The sequence below is a fragment of the Oncorhynchus masou genome, chromosome 11 (genome assembly GCF_036934945.1).
Source record: "Oncorhynchus masou masou isolate Uvic2021 chromosome 11, UVic_Omas_1.1, whole genome shotgun sequence".
Lineage (NCBI taxonomy): Eukaryota > Metazoa > Chordata > Actinopteri > Salmoniformes > Salmonidae > Oncorhynchus > Oncorhynchus masou.
In genome coordinates, this window is record NC_088222.1 from 12,012,289 (window position 1) to 12,031,748 (window position 19,460).

The 19,460-nt window shown below is 40.7% G+C and overlaps 1 protein-coding gene across 4 annotated transcripts in view; it reads right to left on the reverse strand.

Moving 5' to 3' along the window:
• Positions 1-6,098: 6,098 nt before the first annotated feature.
• LOC135548115 (zinc finger protein 462-like) overlaps positions 6,099-19,460 on the reverse strand; it is a 72,041-nt gene continuing 58,679 nt past the window's right edge. For all 4 annotated transcript variants that reach the window (XM_064977405.1, XM_064977406.1, XM_064977403.1 and 1 more), the window contains 6 exons: positions 17,905-18,157; positions 16,035-16,171; positions 15,368-15,591; positions 14,084-14,285; positions 13,725-13,854; positions 6,099-9,052 (listed from right to left, as the gene is read on the reverse strand). In XM_064977405.1, coding sequence (XP_064833477.1) covers positions 8,824-9,052; positions 13,725-13,854; positions 14,084-14,285; positions 15,368-15,591; positions 16,035-16,171; positions 17,905-18,157 — 1,175 coding nt within the window. In that variant the 3' untranslated portion in view covers positions 6,099-8,823. The remainder of the gene's footprint in view (positions 9,053-13,724; positions 13,855-14,083; positions 14,286-15,367; positions 15,592-16,034; positions 16,172-17,904; positions 18,158-19,460) is intronic.

Consider the following 19,460-nt stretch of genomic DNA (forward strand, 5'->3'; position numbering starts at 1 on the left):
CCTGGCTTTGTCCGCTGGTTTCAAAGCCTAAACGACTGTCTGTCACATTCTTTTATCTGAGACTGGAGGTGAGGGATTCAGGCTTGCGTCCCAAAATGGCACTTTATTCCCTACGTAGTGCACTACTTTTGACCAGAGCACCTATGTACCTTGGCAAAAAGCAGTGCACTATATAGGGAATAGGGTGCCATTTTGGATGCATCCTCACTATGGCTTCTCCTGTCAACCTTCTCTTTGTCCTCTGCTGCCCAGGGGTGGCTGCATCCCTCCACTAACACAAGACTGACGATGCATAAAGACATTTGATCTAACAAAAGATTGCCACCGTCTCTGACAGACACATTCAAACAAGCCACATGTACTGCCACAACTACAGCAAATAAAAAGGTATTTGGTATTATTATCCATGTCTCGGCAATCATCCAAAAACAATAATTACACTCAAAGGTGATGAGAACTCATGAGGGTTGGGATGAGTAAATACTATGTAAATAATGAATGATCAGTGCAAGGATTGGCTGGCATAGCCGTGATTGTGAAACACTTAAGCATTATTTTATCTCAATGAATTGCATCTGTTCTGCCCTTGAAAGCCAAGCATTCATGTTTGCCAATTGTTTTCCTGGGAGCTTGCTTACCTTATTATTTAACCTTTATTTGACTAGGCATGTCAGTTAAGAACAAATTCTTATTTACAATGCCGGCATACCGCAGCCAAACCCGGACGACGTTGGGTACTCCCTATGGGGTTTCCTATCACGGAATGGAATCGAACCCGGGTCTGTAGTGACGCCTCTAGCACTGAGATGCAGTGGCTTAGACCGCTGCACCACTCCGGAGCCCCTTAGAGCTTATTCATTTACAATTCATGACATCTGTCGTGATAAGCATACTAATAGATACGCCTGTACAAAGTGCTGTTTTTGGAGTGTCAATAACCTATGGTGTCCTATTCAAAGTATTGGGTGGATTGACCTGTAATTCCTCGGAATTTGTGACAATGGAGAATACACTGATCCTGTGGTGTCAAAAGACACCAGATATATCTGATTGGAAAAAACAGATGCACAAAGTGGAACTATGATCCATGACAACAAACACAATATACCGTTATCTGATAACTTTATTAACAAGTTAAAAAAAGACAATGAATTACAATATTTACAGAATATCCAGAGATCAAATGGAATACAATTGTAAACAATCATTCTAGGCCCACCTTTAGGAATCAGATTTTCACAGGAGAAAAGGCAAAATGGAGAATCTAAAGTAGTAAAACTAAAGAGAACAGTCTGAAGAGAGGAGAGAAACGTAATGAAGACAAACTAAATATATATATTATATATATATATAATATATATATTCCACACACACATACAAGTATCCAGTGTGTTATGACGAGCAGGGATTAAATTGGGAGGAGGGAAGAAGGGGTGTGACCAACAACCAATAGTCCCACCACCTTCAGGGTACAGTGGCAGTTCATTAGATCTATATGAAAAATTTACCAATTTTGGGGGACAGAGAGACAGGACAGTTTCATCACCTTACAAAATCCATATTTAACCCCTGGTTTTAAGTGGAGCGGCTGCCACTTTAAAAGCTTATTTCCTCAAACAAACATTTCTCTACCGGGTTAATGTTTAAAAAGCTAGGCTAGTCCTTTAAAAGGAAAATAGGACAAGGGGTAAAAGACTCACCCCCCCCCCTCCCCCCCAAGTTGTTTTTAAGGTACAAAAAAATAACCGATATTTCTTATCAACCAGACGTTGTACAACAGCTTATTATTAACATTCTGATTTGGGAGTCTGAAAAACACTCCAAAAGGTTTTTATCTTTAGATTTTTTGTTTTATTTATTTATTTAATTTGAGACCAACACCTAAAGGAAAAAGGTTAAAGTATCCTTTCTGAAACACCACAGTTTCAAACACTTAACAAGCAGTTTGTTTTCTCTATACACGGCTGCATGTCACATACGTACATGCAGGACACCCTATAGGGGAACTGGATTCTATCAGAGCCATATATACATTAATACTGTATATATATATATGTCTCTGTGTTCTTCCCCCTATGCAACAATGGTTCTTTACCCAGGAAAGACATTTGTAGCAAACATAGCCAGCTAAATATTTTGGTACCAAGAAAACATTTTTTTTTTCTGTCATTTTGATGGCTCAAATGAGTTATACCAATAACTGTCAATCACTTAGTATTGTATAGTTTTTTTTTGTATTGGTTCCAACCAACCACTGTTGGAAAGAAAACATTTGTTTTGATGAAGCTTGAAATAATTGCTATTCATAATTCTAATAAGGCTTTGGGGTATTTGAGCAGCAACTTCTAACATATACAATCTCTGCCTTGTTTGTCAAAACAGCCTAGTCTAAAAAGAAGCATACAGAAGAGCAGGCTCTCCTAGTTATCTCCATCAACAATGACAGAATCATAGAATACAGCACAAATGCACTGGAGAACATTAGTTAAACACCCCAGTGTTCTACTTTCACATTGCTGGTCAGTCACATTTAAAATCCTTTTTCTTTAGCATACAAGTTGGTTGTCTTTCAAATGCTGTCACAATTCTCTATTGATGAGGTGAATTAGCTGCTTACGTCATGCTATTTTTCACACATTATTCCCTCTATTGTCTTCTGACGTTGAAGATATATATATATATATATATATATATATATCACCAGAGTACAGTGTAGCTCGCTATCGATAGACAAAATAGCAAGGGAACTTAACAAATTAAGTCAAGCTGCTGGTTATCATGTTGTGGGAACACGGTTGTGTCAGTTCACTTTCAGATGTCAAAATCTCAACTGTCAGAAGTTGAACTATAGACAATAAATGCAGTTATAAAGAGTGGAAGTGATGGGAATGCCTAAGGCTGAAGGCATCATATTCAAGGAAACCATATTAGGGCAAAAGCCAAGACAATATTCTAAAAGTTGGATATATACTATAGATAAATAAGGTGCAACTATTCCTCAATGAATTATTCTACTTGATTTACACAATGCTAAAAAAAAAACTACTGTAAAGTTATCATTCGGGTCAAATCACAGAAATGTCCTACTGTTTTACAGCTAGTATAGATGGGTGAAGAGTGACACGTTGAGAAGGCATATCTAGGATCAGGTCCACACTGTCCATATAATATTCTTCATTATGATCTAAAAGGCTAAACTGACCCTAGATCAGCACTCCTACTCAGAGACACTTGAATACAGGCACAGGTCAAGAAGAGTCATCTCACATATACTGGCCGTCTCTCAACATCATGAAACCGACGGCAGTCAGCTGCTCACAGTATATCGTCCTCCACTGTCCGTGTCCCCATAACGGGCTCAAACCAGTGACCACCCTCCTTGACAACGTACCGGCCGATTGAGCTATACAAAAGGATCCAATTGGAGGGCTCCATCGACGACATTTCAAGCTAGCTGTGGAGTGACCTTACGGCACATTCTTAACTCTGTGACAACGACAACACTAGACGATGGGATTATTAGGATAAGGAAATGAGGATCTGGATGGTAGCATTGAGGTTAAAGGTGGGTCAGGGATTAAATGGGGGTCAGTGAACTGAATTTGTTACCCCATACAGTAGGAGGTTAAAGGGGGGTCAGTTAAATGTGTGACCCCATACAGTGGGAGGTTAAAGGGGGGTCGAGGTGAAGGAGGTCAGGGAGCAGTAGGAGGTTAAAGGGAGATCAGGGAGCAGTAGGAGGTTAAAGGGGGATCAGGGAGCAGTAGGAGGTTAAAGGTGGTCAGGGAGCAGGAGGAGGTTAAAGGGGGATCAGGAGGAGGTAATGGGGGATCAGGGAGCAGGAGGAGATTAAAGGGGGATCAGGGAGCAGTAGGAGGTTAAAGGGGGTCAGGGAGCAGGAGGAGGTTAAAGGGAGATCAGGGAGCAGTAGGAGGTTAAAGGGGGTCAGGGAGCAGGAGGAGGTTAAAGGGGGATCAGGGAGCAGTAGGATGTTAAAGGGGGATCAGGGAGCAGTAGGAGGTTAAAGGGGTCAGGGAGCAGGAGGAGGTTAAAGGGGGATCAGGAGGAGGTAATGGGGGATCAGGGAGCAGGAGGAGATTAAAGGGGGATCAGGGAGCAGTAGTAGGCTAAATGGGGGTCAGGGAGCAGTAGGAGGTTAAATGGGGGTCAGTTAAATGTGTTACCCCATTCAGTAGGAGGTTAAATGGGGGTCGAGGTGAAGGAGGTCAGGGAGCAGTAGGAGGTTAAAGGGGGATCAGGGAGCAGTAGGAGGTTAAAGGTGGATCAGTGAGCAGGAGGAGATTAAAGGGGGATCAGGGAGCAGTAGGATGTTAAAGGGGGATCAGGGAGCAGGAGGAGGTTAAAGGGGGATCAGGGAGCAGTAGGAGGTTAAAGGTGGGGTCATAGAGTAGGTTATATATCTTTAAAGAACCCCTTGTTTGGAACTTCCATGGTGTCAAAGGTGCTTTGATACATACAATGCCTTCAGGAAGTATTCACACCTCTTGACTCTGTCCCACATCTTGTTGTGTTACAGCCTGAATTTAAAATGGATTAAATGTAGATTTTTTTGTCAATTACCGAGACACAATACCGAATAATGTCAAAATGGATTTACAGTACTAGTCAAAAGTTTGGACACACCTACTCATTCAAGGGTTTTTCTTTATTTTTTAAAACTATTTTCTACATTGTAGAATAATAGTGAAGACATCAAAACTATGAAATAACACATATGGAATAATGTAGTAACCAAAAAAAGTGTTAAACAATTTAAAATACATTTTACATTTGAGATTCTTCAAAGTAGCCACCATTTGGTATACAGAAGATAGCCCATTTTGGTAAAAGGCCAAGTCCATATTATGGCAAGACCACCTCAAATAGGCAAAGAGAAATTACAGTCCATCTTTACTTTAAGACATGAAGGTCAGTCAATTCAGAAAATGTCAAGAACTTTGAAAGTTTCTTCAAGTGCAGTCGCAAAAACCATCAAGCGCTATGATGAAACTGGCTCTCATGAGGACTGCCACAGGAATGGAAGACCCAGAGTTACCTCTGCTTTAGAAGATAAGTTCATTAGAGTTACCAGCCTCAGAAATTGCAGCCCAAATATATGTGCTTATTGGGACTATCATTTGTTTTTCAACAGGACAATGACCCAAAACACACCTCCAAGATGTGTAATGGCTATTTGACCAAGAAGGAGAGTGATGGAGTGCTGCATCAGATGACGTGGCCTCCACAATCACCCGACCTCAACCCAATTGAGATGGTTTGAGATGAGTTGGACCAAAGAGTGAAGTAAAAGCAGGGGGTGATTGTGGAGGCCACGTCATCTGATGCAGCACTCCATCACTCTCTTTCTTGGAACTCCTTCAAGACTGTTGGAAAAGCATTGCAGGTGAAGCTGGTTGAGAGAATGCCAAGAGTGTGCAAAGCTGTAATCAATGCAAAGGGTGGCTTTGAAGAATCTAAAACATATTTTGATTGGATTAACAGTTTTTTGGTTACTACATGATTCCATATGTGTTATTTCCATAGTTTTGATGTCTTCACTATTATTCTACAATGTAGAAAATAGTAAAAATAAAGAAAACCCCTTGAATGAGTAGGTGTGCCCAAACTTTTGACTGGTACTGCACGTTGTTAGAAATTATTTGAAATTAATAAAAAATGTAAGCTGAAATGTCTTGAGTCAACAAGTATTCAACCCCTTTGTTATGGCAAGCATAAATAGGTTCATGTTACATAATATGTTGCATGGACTCACTCTAGTGCAATAATAGTGAATCATAGTAAAAAAAAACATGATTTTTGAATGACTACCTCATCTATGTACCCCACACATACAATTATCTGTAAGGTCCCTCAGTTGAGCAGTGAATTTCAAACCCAGATTCAACCAACGCCTCGCATAAAAGGGCACCTATTAGTAGTTGGGTAAAAAAAAGCAGACATTGAATATCCCTTTGAGCATGGTGAAGTTATTAATTACACTAATTACACCCAGTCACTACAAAGATAGAAGCGTCCTTCCTAACTCAGTTGCCGGAGAGGAAGGAAATCGCTCAGGGATTTCACCATGAGGCCAATGGTGACTTTAAAACAGTTACAGTGTTTAATGGCTGTGATAGGAGAAAACTGAGGATGGATCAACAACATTGTAGTTACTCCACAATATTAACATAATTTACAGAGGGCAAAGAAGGAATCCTGTGCAGAATAAAAATAATCAAAAACATGCATCCTGTTTGCAATAAGGCACTAAAGTAAAAAAGCAAAAAATGTGCCCCCCCAAAAAAAGCAATTACCTTTTTTTTGTCCTAAATATAAAGTGTTATGTTTGAGGCAAATCCAATACATCACATTATTGAATACCACTCTCCATATTTTCAAGCATAGTGGTGGCTGCATCATGCTCTGGGTATGCTTGTAATTGTTAAGGACTGGGGAGTTTTTCAGGATAAAAAAATACATGGAATGGTGCTAAGCACGGGCAAAACCTTGTTCAGTTTGCTTTCCACCAGATACTGGGAGATTAATTCACCTTTCAGCAGGACAATAACCTAAAACACAAGGCCCCATCTAGACTGGAGTTGCTTACCAAGAAGACCGTGAATGTTCCCGGGTGGCCGAGTTACAGTTTTGACTTAAATCTACCTAAAACTTTATGGAAAGACCTGAAAAGGGTTGTTTAGCAATGAACAACAACCAATTTGACAGAGCTTGAATGATTTTGAAAATGATAATGGGCAGATTTGTACAATCCAGGTGTGGAAAGCTCTTAGAGACTTACCCAGAAAGTCTGTACTCGCTGCCAAAGATGCTTGTATCTCCAACAAATTGACTCAGGGGTGTAAATACTTACGGAAATGAGATATTTCTATATTTACTTTTCAATTAAATGTTAAAAAAATCTAAAAAACATGTTTTCACTTTGTCATTATTGGGTATTGTGTGTAGATGGGTGAGAAAAAAATAATATTTAATACATTTTGAATTCAGGATGTAACAACCAAATGTGGAATAAATCAAAGGGTATACATACTTTCTGAAGGCACTGTATAGGATTCTCCAATTTCAAACATGTTTTGGGGAAATGTCACCCACTCTTTCTTTAAACAAAATAAATATCTTAGTTCAGTAGACGTGAACTAGGACTTAACCTGTGGAAACTGACGATTTGACCTGAATGTATGCTTTACAGTACCATTCACTATTGGTTACCAATATATTAACATCTATTCTATGGGACCAGTGACTAATTTTAAAGTTCAGCCATTTACATTGTTTTGGGATGTAACACAAACGGTGATGTATATAAACCCTGGATTGCTGATGCTATGTATTGGCCAATGAGAGGCTTTGAAGCCACCGGTCGGCCATATTGGCCCTCCACAGAAGAAGCAGTCCATAGAAATGAATAGAGTTCTACAGTATTAAAATTGAATGATTCAAGGTCAAAATTAAATGTATTTAAGTATTTTTGTTGCTGTAGTAGGGAAAGTAATATTAGCACTTTCAAAACATTATACTTTAATGATAATGTTTATATATATATATATTTTTTTTTTTCAAATTGCATTTTTTATGTTTAATTCACATAATATAATAACAAAAATATGCATTAACATGTCTGTAATATACTGAACAAAAATATAAATGCAACATGTAAAGTGTTGGTCCTATGTTTCATGAACTGATATAAATTATATGTTCCAAATGCACAAAAGCTTTTTCCCAGATTTTTTTTTACATCCCTGTTAGTGAGCATTTCTCTTTTGCCAAGATAAACCACCCACTTGACAGGTGTGGCATATCAAGAAGCTGATTAAACAGCATGATCATTACAGGTGCACCTTGTACTGGGGACAATAAAAGGCCACTCTAAAAATGTGCAGTGTTGTTACATAACACAATGCCACAGATGTCTCAAGTTTTGAGGGAGTGTGCAATTGGCAAGCTGTCTTCAGGAATGTCGACCAGAGCTTTTGCCAGAGAATGTTATGTTAATTTCTCCACCATAAGATGCTTACAAGGTTATTTTATAGAATTTGGCAGTACGTCCAACCAGTCTCACAACCACAGACCACATGTAACCACGCCAGCCCAGGACCTCCACATCTGGCTTCTTTACCTGCGGGAGCATCTGAGACCAGCCAACTGGACAGCTAATGAAACAGGAGTATTTTTTGTCTGTAATAAAGACATTTTGTTGTGAAAAACTCATTCTGATTGGCTGGGTCTGGCTCGCCAGTGGGTGGCACAGGCTCCCAAGTGGTTGGGCACTGCCCAGTCGTGAAATCCATAGATTAGGGCCTAATTTATTCATTTAAAATGACTGATTTCCTTATATGAAGTGTAACTCAGTACAATCGTTGAAATTGTTGCATGTTGCATTTATATTTTTGTTCAGTATAGAATAAACATGGCAAAAACAAATGTAGACTTTATAAATGAATTTCTATAGCTTCCAAAATATTTTTTCAACGGTGGGGGAGTTCCAAGATGGAGGCGCGGTGGCTTCAACACAATGGTGGGGCAGAGCCAAGATGGAGGTACGGCGGCTTCAAAACAGCACTCCCTGTCAGTCATCTAGTGTATATATAAATCATTGAACACAACCTATTGTTTCCAATATGTTACACTTAAAAGCTAACAATGCTCCAAAAGGTGACAATTCCTTTGACTTAGTTTTTACATCTTTTTTTTGCAGCCTATTTTTGATACCCAACATCAATATCCATACAACCTAATGTTATGGTCTCTAGCACAGTGACTACAATGTTAGGCCACAGTTCTCTTCTCTTCCATCTCTTCCTATAGGTCATTTTTGGTCTCAAGTATTTCTTTGTCTTCCTCATTCTGATTTTTACTACTCTGTGATAGGTCAGAGGCATTATCTCTCTCCACCTCCATGCCGTTGCTGGACAGGTCCATCCCTCTATCGGTCATTGTCACGACATCCAACGAGCCAATAAGAAGCTGAGCTGAGGTTTCTATTGCTGGAGTGGTGCTAGTGTCTGTTGTTCTGCTGTTGGTAACAGTCCTGCATGGGGATGAGAGGGTGAAAGGTCAGTGTCCATCACCATAGGAACATACTGGGGGAAAACATGCCGAAGGAAGAGGCTGAGAGGGAGGGAAAGAAGTAGGAATGGAGAGAGAGACGGGAGAGAGATGGGACAGGGAAAGGAGAAGAGAGGGATGCAAGATCTTAGTAAACAAAATGACGTTGAAAATATGTCAATATGTCATACATCTAGTTGCTGAATCAAAGTTGAAAATATGTATTTTCCGGACTTTGAAAATGCATATTATACAGGGCATTGACATCGGGTGCATTTCAGGTGCGTAACGAAAGGTGAAAATGCATATTATACAGGGCATTGAAAAGACTTCAATTACAGACATTGAAAAGACGTTAAAATACTTATTTTTTCAGTCATTGATTCTATGGCCAACTTTCATATGCATATACACTACCGTTCAAACGTTTGGGGTCACTTAGAAATGTCCTTGTTTTTGAAAGAAAATAACCTTTTTTGTCCATTAAAATAACATCAAATTGATCTGAAATACAGTGTAGACATTGTTAATGTTGTAAATGACATATGTAGCTGTAAACGGCTGATTTGTAATGGAATATCTACATAGGCTTACAAAGGCCCATTATCAGCAACCATCTTTCCTGTGTTCCAATGGCACGTTGTGTTAGCTAATCCAAGTTTTGCATTTTAAAAGGCTAATTGATCATTAGAAAACCCTTTTGCAATTATGTTAGCACAGCTGAAAACTGTTGTTCTGATTAAAGAAGCAATAAAACAAACCTTCTTTAGACTAGATGAGTCTCTGGAGCATCAGCAATTGTGGGTTCGATTACAGGCTCAAAATGGCCAGAAACAAAGAACTTTCTTCTGAAACTCGTCAGTCTATTCTTGTTCTGAGAAATGTAGGCTATTCCATGCGAGAAATTGTCAAGAAACTGAAGATCTCGTACAAGGTTGTGTACTACTCCCTTCACAGAACAGCACAAACTGGCTCTAACCAGAATAGAAAGATGATTGGGAGGCCCCGGTGCACAACTGAGCAAGAGGACAAATACATTAGTGTCTAGTTTGAGAAATAGACGCCTCACAAGTCCTCAACTGGCAGCTTCATTAAATATTACCCGCAAAACACCAGTCTCAACGTCAACAGTGAAGAGGCGACCCCCGAGATACTGGCCTTCTGCTGACAGAATGCTGACAGAGTTCCTCTGTCCAGTGTCTGTGTTCTTTTTCCCATATTTTCTTTTTATTGGGCAGTCTGAGATATTGCAACTCTGCAAAGAACTCAGACACTGTGTTTTCTGATCAATTTGATGTTATTTTAATGGACAAAAATGTTGCTTTTCTTTCAAAAACAAGGACATTTCTCAGTGACCCCAAACGTTTGAACGGTAGTGTACATTCTCAATGAAGTATGCATTATATCACAATATTTTTCAAGCCTCTTTATTATATGAAAAAGGAACTCAAGATTACAACAGAATATTTATTCTGTCACATGCACTTATTTATGTGAGCTTTTTCAAAAGCTTTAAAATGTGCTATTCTTGCTATGACTGTGATATTTTGTGGTTTATCTACTTAAGTTGAATGCACTGACTGTAAGTCGCTCTGGATAAAAGCGTCTGCTGAATGACCAAAATGTAAATGTAAAAACAAACACTTGCAATGCATGCCGGGTATTATTCTAATGAGCCCCGCCCCAAACAAGTACATATTTGGTCAGTATGGACCAGATCCAAATCTGAAGAAATCATAGATGTCTATGCTATGTTTCATCAATTTGAACATTACAGTACAGTAGAACACAGTACAGTATGGTACAGTACAGTAAACTTTAATTCAGAAGAGTACAGTACAGTAGAGTTTAATTCAATAGAGTAGAGTACATTAACAGTAAAGTAGGGTACAATACAGTAGAGAGGGTGGGGTGAGTTGAACCAAATGGGTAAGTTGAACCACCCTTGTTTCTAGGAAACCATACATAAAATGAATAAGGTCTTCCTTTCATTTAGTCTGTGAAAGAAGAAACTGCATGGTAAGCAAGTTGCGTAAAAAAACCAACTTTTTTTTTACAAAGTCAAATGAATTTATTGTGTTAGAGGTTTTGTGATGCTTGTATCGAAACCAAATTAGATAATGTAAAGATTGTTCTATACATCAGTTGGGATCTATATAAGCTTCAATATAAGGTCATAAAACTAGCATGAAAGTGCTTCATTGTAGCTGTGGGCTAATAGTCAAAATGTTGAGCCAATGGCCATGGGGTAAGTTGAGCCAATGGCCATGGTGTAAGTTGAGCCAATGGCCATGGTGTAAGTTGAGCCAATGGCAAGTTGAGCAAATTCAAGTGTTTTCTTCCCAAGCGTAATGCAAGGCATTATCACTGGGATATATTGGCCAATGATAAAAGTGTTTACAAAAGTACAAAGTGTTTGTTATTTGTTCAAAGATGCTTAAAATGATTAAAATACAAAAAAAGGGATTGTGTTGAATTATGTTTGGGAAAAAATATAGATATAGTTTTTAAAAGGTAGTGGTAATAGTTCATTCAGTACATAAATGTGTAGGCGGCTTAACTTACCCATCCCCCTTTTTTTGGACAAACTATGTTTTCAAAACAGTAATGTTTACAAGAATTCAGATTTTTTTTCCAGGGATACATAATATCCTGAAATATGTGTAGATATCTTTATTAGAAAGAATACTATATTTACCTTGATGAAGTGATGCTGAATGTAAAAAAATGGCTCTACTTCACTCTACTTTATTATTATTTATTTTATATATATATATATATATATATATATATATATATATATATATATATATATATATATATATAAAAAATAAATATATAATATATAAAATAATATATATATATGATCTGAATGAAATATTCTTATTAAATACTTTTTTCTTTACATAGTTGAATGTGCTAACAACAAAATCACACAAAAATGATCAATGGAAATCAAATTTATCAACCCATGGAGGTCTGGATTTGGAGACACTCAAAATTAAAGTGGAATACCACACTACAGGCTGATCCAACTTTGATGTAATGTTCTTAAAACAAGTCAAAATGAGGCTCAGTAGTATGTGTGGCCTCCACGTGCCTGTATGACCTCCCTACAACGCCTGGGCATGCTCCTGATGAGGTGGCGGATGGTCTCCTGAGGGATCTCCTCCCAGACCTGGACTAAAGCATCTGCCAACTCCTGGACAGTCTGTGGTGCAACGTGGCGTTGGTGGATGGAGCGAGACATGATGTCCCAGATGTGCTCAATTGGTTTCAGGTCTGGGGAACAGGCGGGCCAGTCCATAGCATCAATGCCTTCCTCTTGCAGGAACTGCTGACACACTCCAGCCACATGAGGATTAGCATTGTCTTGCATTAGGAGGAACCCAGGGCCAACCGCACCAGCATATGGTCTCACAAGGGGTCTGAGGATCTCATCTCGGTACCTAATGGCAGTCAGGCTACCTCTGGCGAGCACATGGAGGGCTGTGCGGCCCCCCAAAGAAATGCCACCCCACACCATGACTGACCCACTGCCAAACCGGTCATGCTGGAGGATGTTACAGGCAGCAGAACGTTCTCCACAGCGTCTCCAGACTCTGTCACGTCTGTCACATGTGCTCAGTGTGAACCTGCTTTCACCTGTGAAGAGCACAGGGCACCAGTGGCGAATTTGCCAATCTTGGTGTTCTCTGGCAAATGCCAAACGTCCTGCACGGTGTTGGGCTGTAAGCACAACCCCCACCCTCATGGAGTCTGTTTCTGACCGTTTGAGCAGACACATGCACATTTGTGGCCTGCTGGAGGTCATTTTGCAGGGCTCTGGCAGTGCTCCTCCTGCTCCTCCTTGCACAAAGGCGGAGGTAGCGGTCCTGCTGCTGGGTTGTTGCCATCCTACGGCCTCCTCCACGTCTCCTGATGTACTGGCCTGTCTCCTGGTAGCGCCTCCATGCTCTGGACTCTACGCTGACAGACACAGCAAACCTTCTTGCCACAGCTCGCATTGATGTGCTATCCTGGATGAGCTGCACTACCTGAGCCACTTGTGTGGGTTGTAGACTCCGTCTCATGCTACCACTAGAGTGAAAGCACCGCCAGCATTCAAAAGTGACCAAAACATCAGCCAGGAAGCATAGGAACTGAGAAGTGGTCTGTGGTCACCACCTACAGAACCACTCCTTTATTGGGGGTGTCTTGCTAATTGCCTAATTTCCACCTGTTGTCTATTCCATTTGCACAACAGCATGTGACATTTATTGTCAATCAGTGTTGCTTCCTAAGTGGACAGTTTGATTTCACAGAAGTGTGATTGACTTGGAGCTACATTGTGTTTAAGTGTTCCCTTTATTTTTTTGAGCAGTGTATATATATATATATATATATATATATATTTCTTTTTACTCTACTATACTATACTTTTCTGTATTGTACTGTATTGTACTATACTTTTCTTTACTGTACTGTGTATTGTACTAAGCTGTGCCATACTGTACTTTGCTGTGCTCTACTGTACTGTGTACTGTATTGTACACTATTCTGCTCTACTGTGTTGCACTATACTCTGCTGTGCTTTACTGTACTGTGTACTGTACTCTGCTGGCACAGAACTAAATACTAATATAAGATATTATAATGTATCTCTACGGACTCACATTCCGTGTCGGAGGACGTGGCGTTCCCACTCTATGTTGTTGGTGAAGCAACGACCACAGAACTCACAGGGGAAACGCTTCTCAGCGGAGGCAGACACACTGCTGCTGCTAGGGGAAACCACAGGGACATCTGGGGGACAGACAGCGATCAGCATGATGAGGGGTTAATATCAGACATACAGCAAACAGATATAACAGGGCCCCAGTCACATCACATTACTGATCAGTGACAGGGCCAGTAACAGGGTTGTGTTCATTAGGGCACATGCAACAAAACGTTTTGAAACAGTTCCTCCCTGATTCTGTCAGTTTTCTTCTGTTTGGTGCCTAATGAACACAGCTCAAAGATTCTTGTTTACCTTTAGGAAAATGCTTTTCTGCCACTCCCCCTTCCTCTTCCTCCTCTAGGTCTTCATCTCTACACTCCTCCATCATCTCTTCTTCCATGACCGTTCCATCCTCCTCTCTCTCCTCTTCCTCCTCGGCACTACTGCGAATCTCCTTTAAAGCATCCAGCTGATCCAGATTGACCCGCCCCATCGACTCAAAGTTACGGATCACCTGATCAACAAGAGAAAGACAGAGGTATCAGCAGTATGTTGTCAAGTTGTTGTTTACTTGTCTCCTCGTAAAACCCAGAAAAATGGCCCCTCTGGGATGAATTCAGCTTATTGGATTGACTTTATTAGAATTAAATGTGACGTTTTTTTTGTTGCATCTATTCACGTTTAACGATACTGTATAACACCATGATTCAACGTGAAGCACAATTTCTATAATTTACGAGCACCACAAACCATGATTGATAAGTATCACGTCAGAAAATAATTATATAATTGGCTTTTAGTACAAACAATAAGTTCAAGGAACAGGAGCTTCTTAGTCTTCTCTTAAAAAACAGCGAGCGTCGTCTGAGCCCTTTTAATGTCACTTCAACCTCATGAAAGGCCATCTGCACTCCTTCAGCATCTCATGCATTATCCCCATTTAGGGACTATGGGAGATGAAACCTATTCTTTGTGATATGCACTCAGAATAGATAGCAGGATGTATGTGTGTGGGATGTGAATCATCTTGCTTGATTTACTTTGTATGACTTCGGATCCTTTTTTACAGATAAGCACATTTTTATCTGCATGTAATGGAGGTTTAATAAATCCTACGATAAAGTACTGAAATAACTCTGAACTTATTAGACACGGATATAAAATGCACTGAGACCTCTTGAAGCCATCTCTGAGAGGAAGGCATACTAAAACAGAATTGTATACAAGTTGATCTTGTGCTTTTCTCAGGATGACATCCTTAGAGAACTGCCTATTTTAAAAAGCAAGTATGTCATTTGGGATTTTTTTTAAAGCCGACCCATCCCCAGGACACGTACAGCTGAATTAAAGATTGATGTGTAGGGCTACCCCAAAGTAAAAATTAATAAAAAGATGAACAGGAAGAGCATGGGTCAAGGCAGAGTATGATGGTAGTTGGAGTTCAGACCATATCGTGGAGGGGTGTGTGCCACAGAGTGAAAACAAGACTTTATGATAATATCAACACACTTCCCATATTGACAGGATGAAGTTTCTTGCATATGTGCCAGCCAGACAGGCTGCATGATGGGAGTTGTAGTTCTGGGTCTGACTTACCTTGTGCTCGTCTCGGAGGTGTTCCTCCAGCTGGTAACGCTGCCTGCTGTCGTAGTAACACAGCTGGCACTGGTAGGGTTTCATCTCGTTATGCTTGGTGATGTGCAGCTGCAGGCTCTGGTCGCTGGAGCAGGTGAAGGTGCACTTGTGGCAACGGAACACCACGCCCGCCAGGTGGCGAGACAGCTTGGAGCGGGACACCTCCAGGGGTACCACGCGCTCCTCTGTGGGAGTGAGGGAGAGGCGGGAGAGAGAAAGAAAGAGATAATGACTATTGTGTAAACACCATAACACTTATAACTGTGAAGTCATATCTTAGTACAGGAGGTTGGTGGGACCTGGGGAGGAGGGGCTCCTGGTAATGACTGGGGCGGAATCAGTGGAATGGTATCAAATACATTAACCACATGGTTTCCATGTGTTTGATGCCATTCCATTTGCTCCGTTCCAGCCATTATTATGAGCCGTCCTCCCCTCAGCAGCCTCCACTGTATCTTAGTAAGTGTAGCTAATCACTTTGGTTTGCGACAATACAGTGTAATGTCCCGGAACTCCGAGACTAGTACAGCTGTGACTTTAAGCTCAATAAAATCATGACACCTGGCACTAAGAGATATTTCCCTCTGAATTGTCTTATCAATATTTGAGCAGAAAAACTATGGCATACCCCTGTGCAGGACGATGTGGTCGATCATATTGCTCTTGTATTTGGTGTGGTAGAGACAGAGTGGACAGCGCAGGTCTTTGTGACCCTCCTCAAGAACCACGGTGTGTCCTGCTTCCACGTGCATGGTGAATGCTGACCTGAGAGGAACCGAACAGATGCAGTGAGGCCCAACGGACAGAAGAAAACAACAAGCACAATCAGTTGCCAAGCAACCATCATAAAACTCCCCCCCCCAAAATAAGAGAAATAAGACCATTTGTCTTTCCTTGATTCCTCATGTCCACTCTCCTCTACATTTTGTCAGCATGTACAGTGCCTTGCGAAAGTATTCGGCCCCCTTGAACTTTGCAGTGCAGCAAACTCTCTCCAGAAGTTCAGTGAGGATCTCTGAAAGATCCAATGTTGACCTAAATGACTAATGATGATAAATACAATCCACCTGTGTGTACTCAAGTCTCCGTATAAATGCACCTGCACTGTGATAGTCTCAGAGGTCCGTTAAAAGCGCAGAGAGCATCATGAAGAACAAGGAACACACCAGGCACGTCCGAGATACTGTTGTGAAGAAGTTTAAAGCCGGATTTGGATACAAAAAGATTTCCCAAGCTTTAAACATCCCAAGGAGCACTGTGCAAGCGATAATATTGAAATGGAAGGAGTATCAGACCACTGCAAATCTACCAAGACCTGGCCGTCCCTCTAAACTTTCAGCTCATACAAGGAGAAGACTGATCAGAGATGCAGCCAAGAGGCCCATGATCACTCTGGATGAACTGCAGAGATATACAGCTGAGGTGGGAGACTCTGTCCATAGGACAACAATCAGTCGTATATTGCACAAATCTGGCCTTTATGGAAGAGTGGCAAGAAGAAAGCCATTTCTTAAAGATATCCATAAAAAGTGTTGTTTAAAGTTTGCCACAAGCCACCTGGGAGACAGACCAAATATGTGGAAGAAGGTGCTCTGGTCAGATGAAACCAAAATTGAACTTTTTGGCAACAATGCAAAACATTATGTTTGGCGTAAAAGCAACACAGCTCATCACCCTGAACACATCATACCCACTGTCAAACATGGTGGTGGCAGCATCATGGTTTGGGCCTGCTTTTAGTCAGCAGGGACAGGGAAGATGGTTAAAATTGATGGGAAGATGGATGGAGACAAATACAGGACCATTCTGGAAGAAAACCTGATGGAGTCTGCAAAAGACCTGAGACTGGGACGGAGATTTGTCTTCCAACAAGTCAATGATCCAAAACATAAAGCAAAATCTACAATGGAATGGTTAAAAAATAAACATATCCAGGTGTTAGAATGGCCAAGTCAAAGTCCAGACCTGAATCCAATCGAGAATCTGTGGAAAGAACTGAAAACTGCTGTTCACAAATGCTCTCCATCCAACCTCACTGAGCTCGAGCTGTTTTGCAAGGAGGAATGGGAAAAAAATTCAGTCTCTCGATGTGCAAAACTGATAGAGACATACCCCAAGCGACTTACAGCTGTAATCGCAGCAAAAGGTGGCGCTACAAAGTATTAACTTAAGGGGGCTGAATAATTTTGCACGCACAATTTTTCAGTTTTTGATTTGTTAAAAAAGTTTGAAATATCCAATAAATGTCGTTCCACTTCATGATTGTGTCCCACTTGTTGTTGATTCTTCACAAAAAAAACAACAGTTTTATATCTTTATGTTTGAAGCCGGAAAGGTGGCAAAAGGTCGCAAAGTTCAAGGGGGCCGAATACTTTCGCAAGGCACTGTATTTGTGAGGGACCTTGGATCCTCTCCTCCAATGCGGTTTAAGGAGGAAAGAGGATGTGAGGACTGAAGGAAAGACACATTTGTTGTCACAGTATCATTCATGTTCTTACTTGGAGCAGGTGAAGAAGGAGCAGTCCTTGCACTTGAACAGCTTCTTCCCTCCGTGTCTGTCTCTGTAGTGGCGGCGCAGGCTCTGCATGTACCCCGAACTGAACTCACAGAACTCACAGGTCAGGATGCCGTCCGGACGCGTGTCGGAGGTCGCGCCCTGGGCGGTGGGGGAGGTCACATGACTACGAGATGCTAGCTGATAGTGACTGAGCTGCTGCCGTACGTCCGCCGTCTCATGCAGGTACCCAGCGTCTAGAGTGCGGGAAGAGAGAGTGGGGGCTGAGTGTGTATATCGTATAATACACTACCATTCAGCAGACACTTTTATCCAAAATGACTCACAGCACAGTACAATTAGTGATTTTGTTTTGTGTGTGATCCCTCAGGGAATTGAACCCACAACCTTGGCATTGCTAGTACTACGCTAATGCAAACTAAGCCACACAGGAGCATATGGATAAAAACCATGAAGAAATATCTTACAGTAACTTCCTTTTTTATACTGTAGTAATTAATCATCTACTAGTTATTAACAGAGAAAACACCCTGTCAAGAACTCAAACTGGCTGTGAGGATTCACCCAAAGAGCAAAAGTAAACATTGCTTCAGAATCTGGAGTGTGTTGGGTTTTACTTCTAGAATGCCAGAGGATTCCGGAATGGAAATCAAACCCACCATGGCTCTACACACTAAGAATGGGTTCCTCAAGGGTTCTTTGGGAAGAGTGATGGTTCTATGAGGAACCATAATGACTCAAAGGACACTTCGAGCTCTTCAATGGTTCCTTACAGTTCACAAAAGGGTTCTTTGCTATTTTAAAATGTAGGGGAAGTGGCTCAATATAATATTTTGGGGCGTGGTTTACGCACAGCTGTTTTTGTGCAACCATGAGTGAGTGTGTCATTCCAGTTTATCTAATCTGTTGTTTTATGTCATAACATGTTATACCTGACAGGTGCAAGTAACAGTGTCTTGTGAAAGAATCAAGTAAGGCCTTGTGTCAATTGAGAACTGTTGACTAAATCAGTGGTAGTCAATTCTCTCCTCAGTGACCCCTGGCCGTTCCAGAGCTTGTACAGCTGATTCAACTTGTCAATTAACACAATAATGACCCCCATGGAATTTTAACAATATGGCTAACCAGAATAAAAAACCTTGTATGATTCTTCAAAATGATCAATAAAGAACCTTTGAGATTGAGGAAGGTTCTCTATAGAACCACTCTCCATCAAGGTTCTGTAAAGAACTATTAAAAAGTGTTCTATATAGCCCCAAAAAGGGTTGTAACCACAGCGAAACCCTTTTTGCAAGAAAAAGTATGTGAACCCTTTGGAATTACCTGGACTTCTGCATAAATTGGTCATAAAATTTGATCTGATCTTCATCTAAGTCACAACAATAGACAAACACAGTCTGCTTAAACTAATAACAAACAAACAATTATACGTTTTCATGTCTTTATTGAACACACAGTGTAAACATTCACAGTGCAGGGTGGGAAAAGTATGTGAACCCTTGGATTTAATAACTGGTTGACCCTCCTTTGGCAGCAATA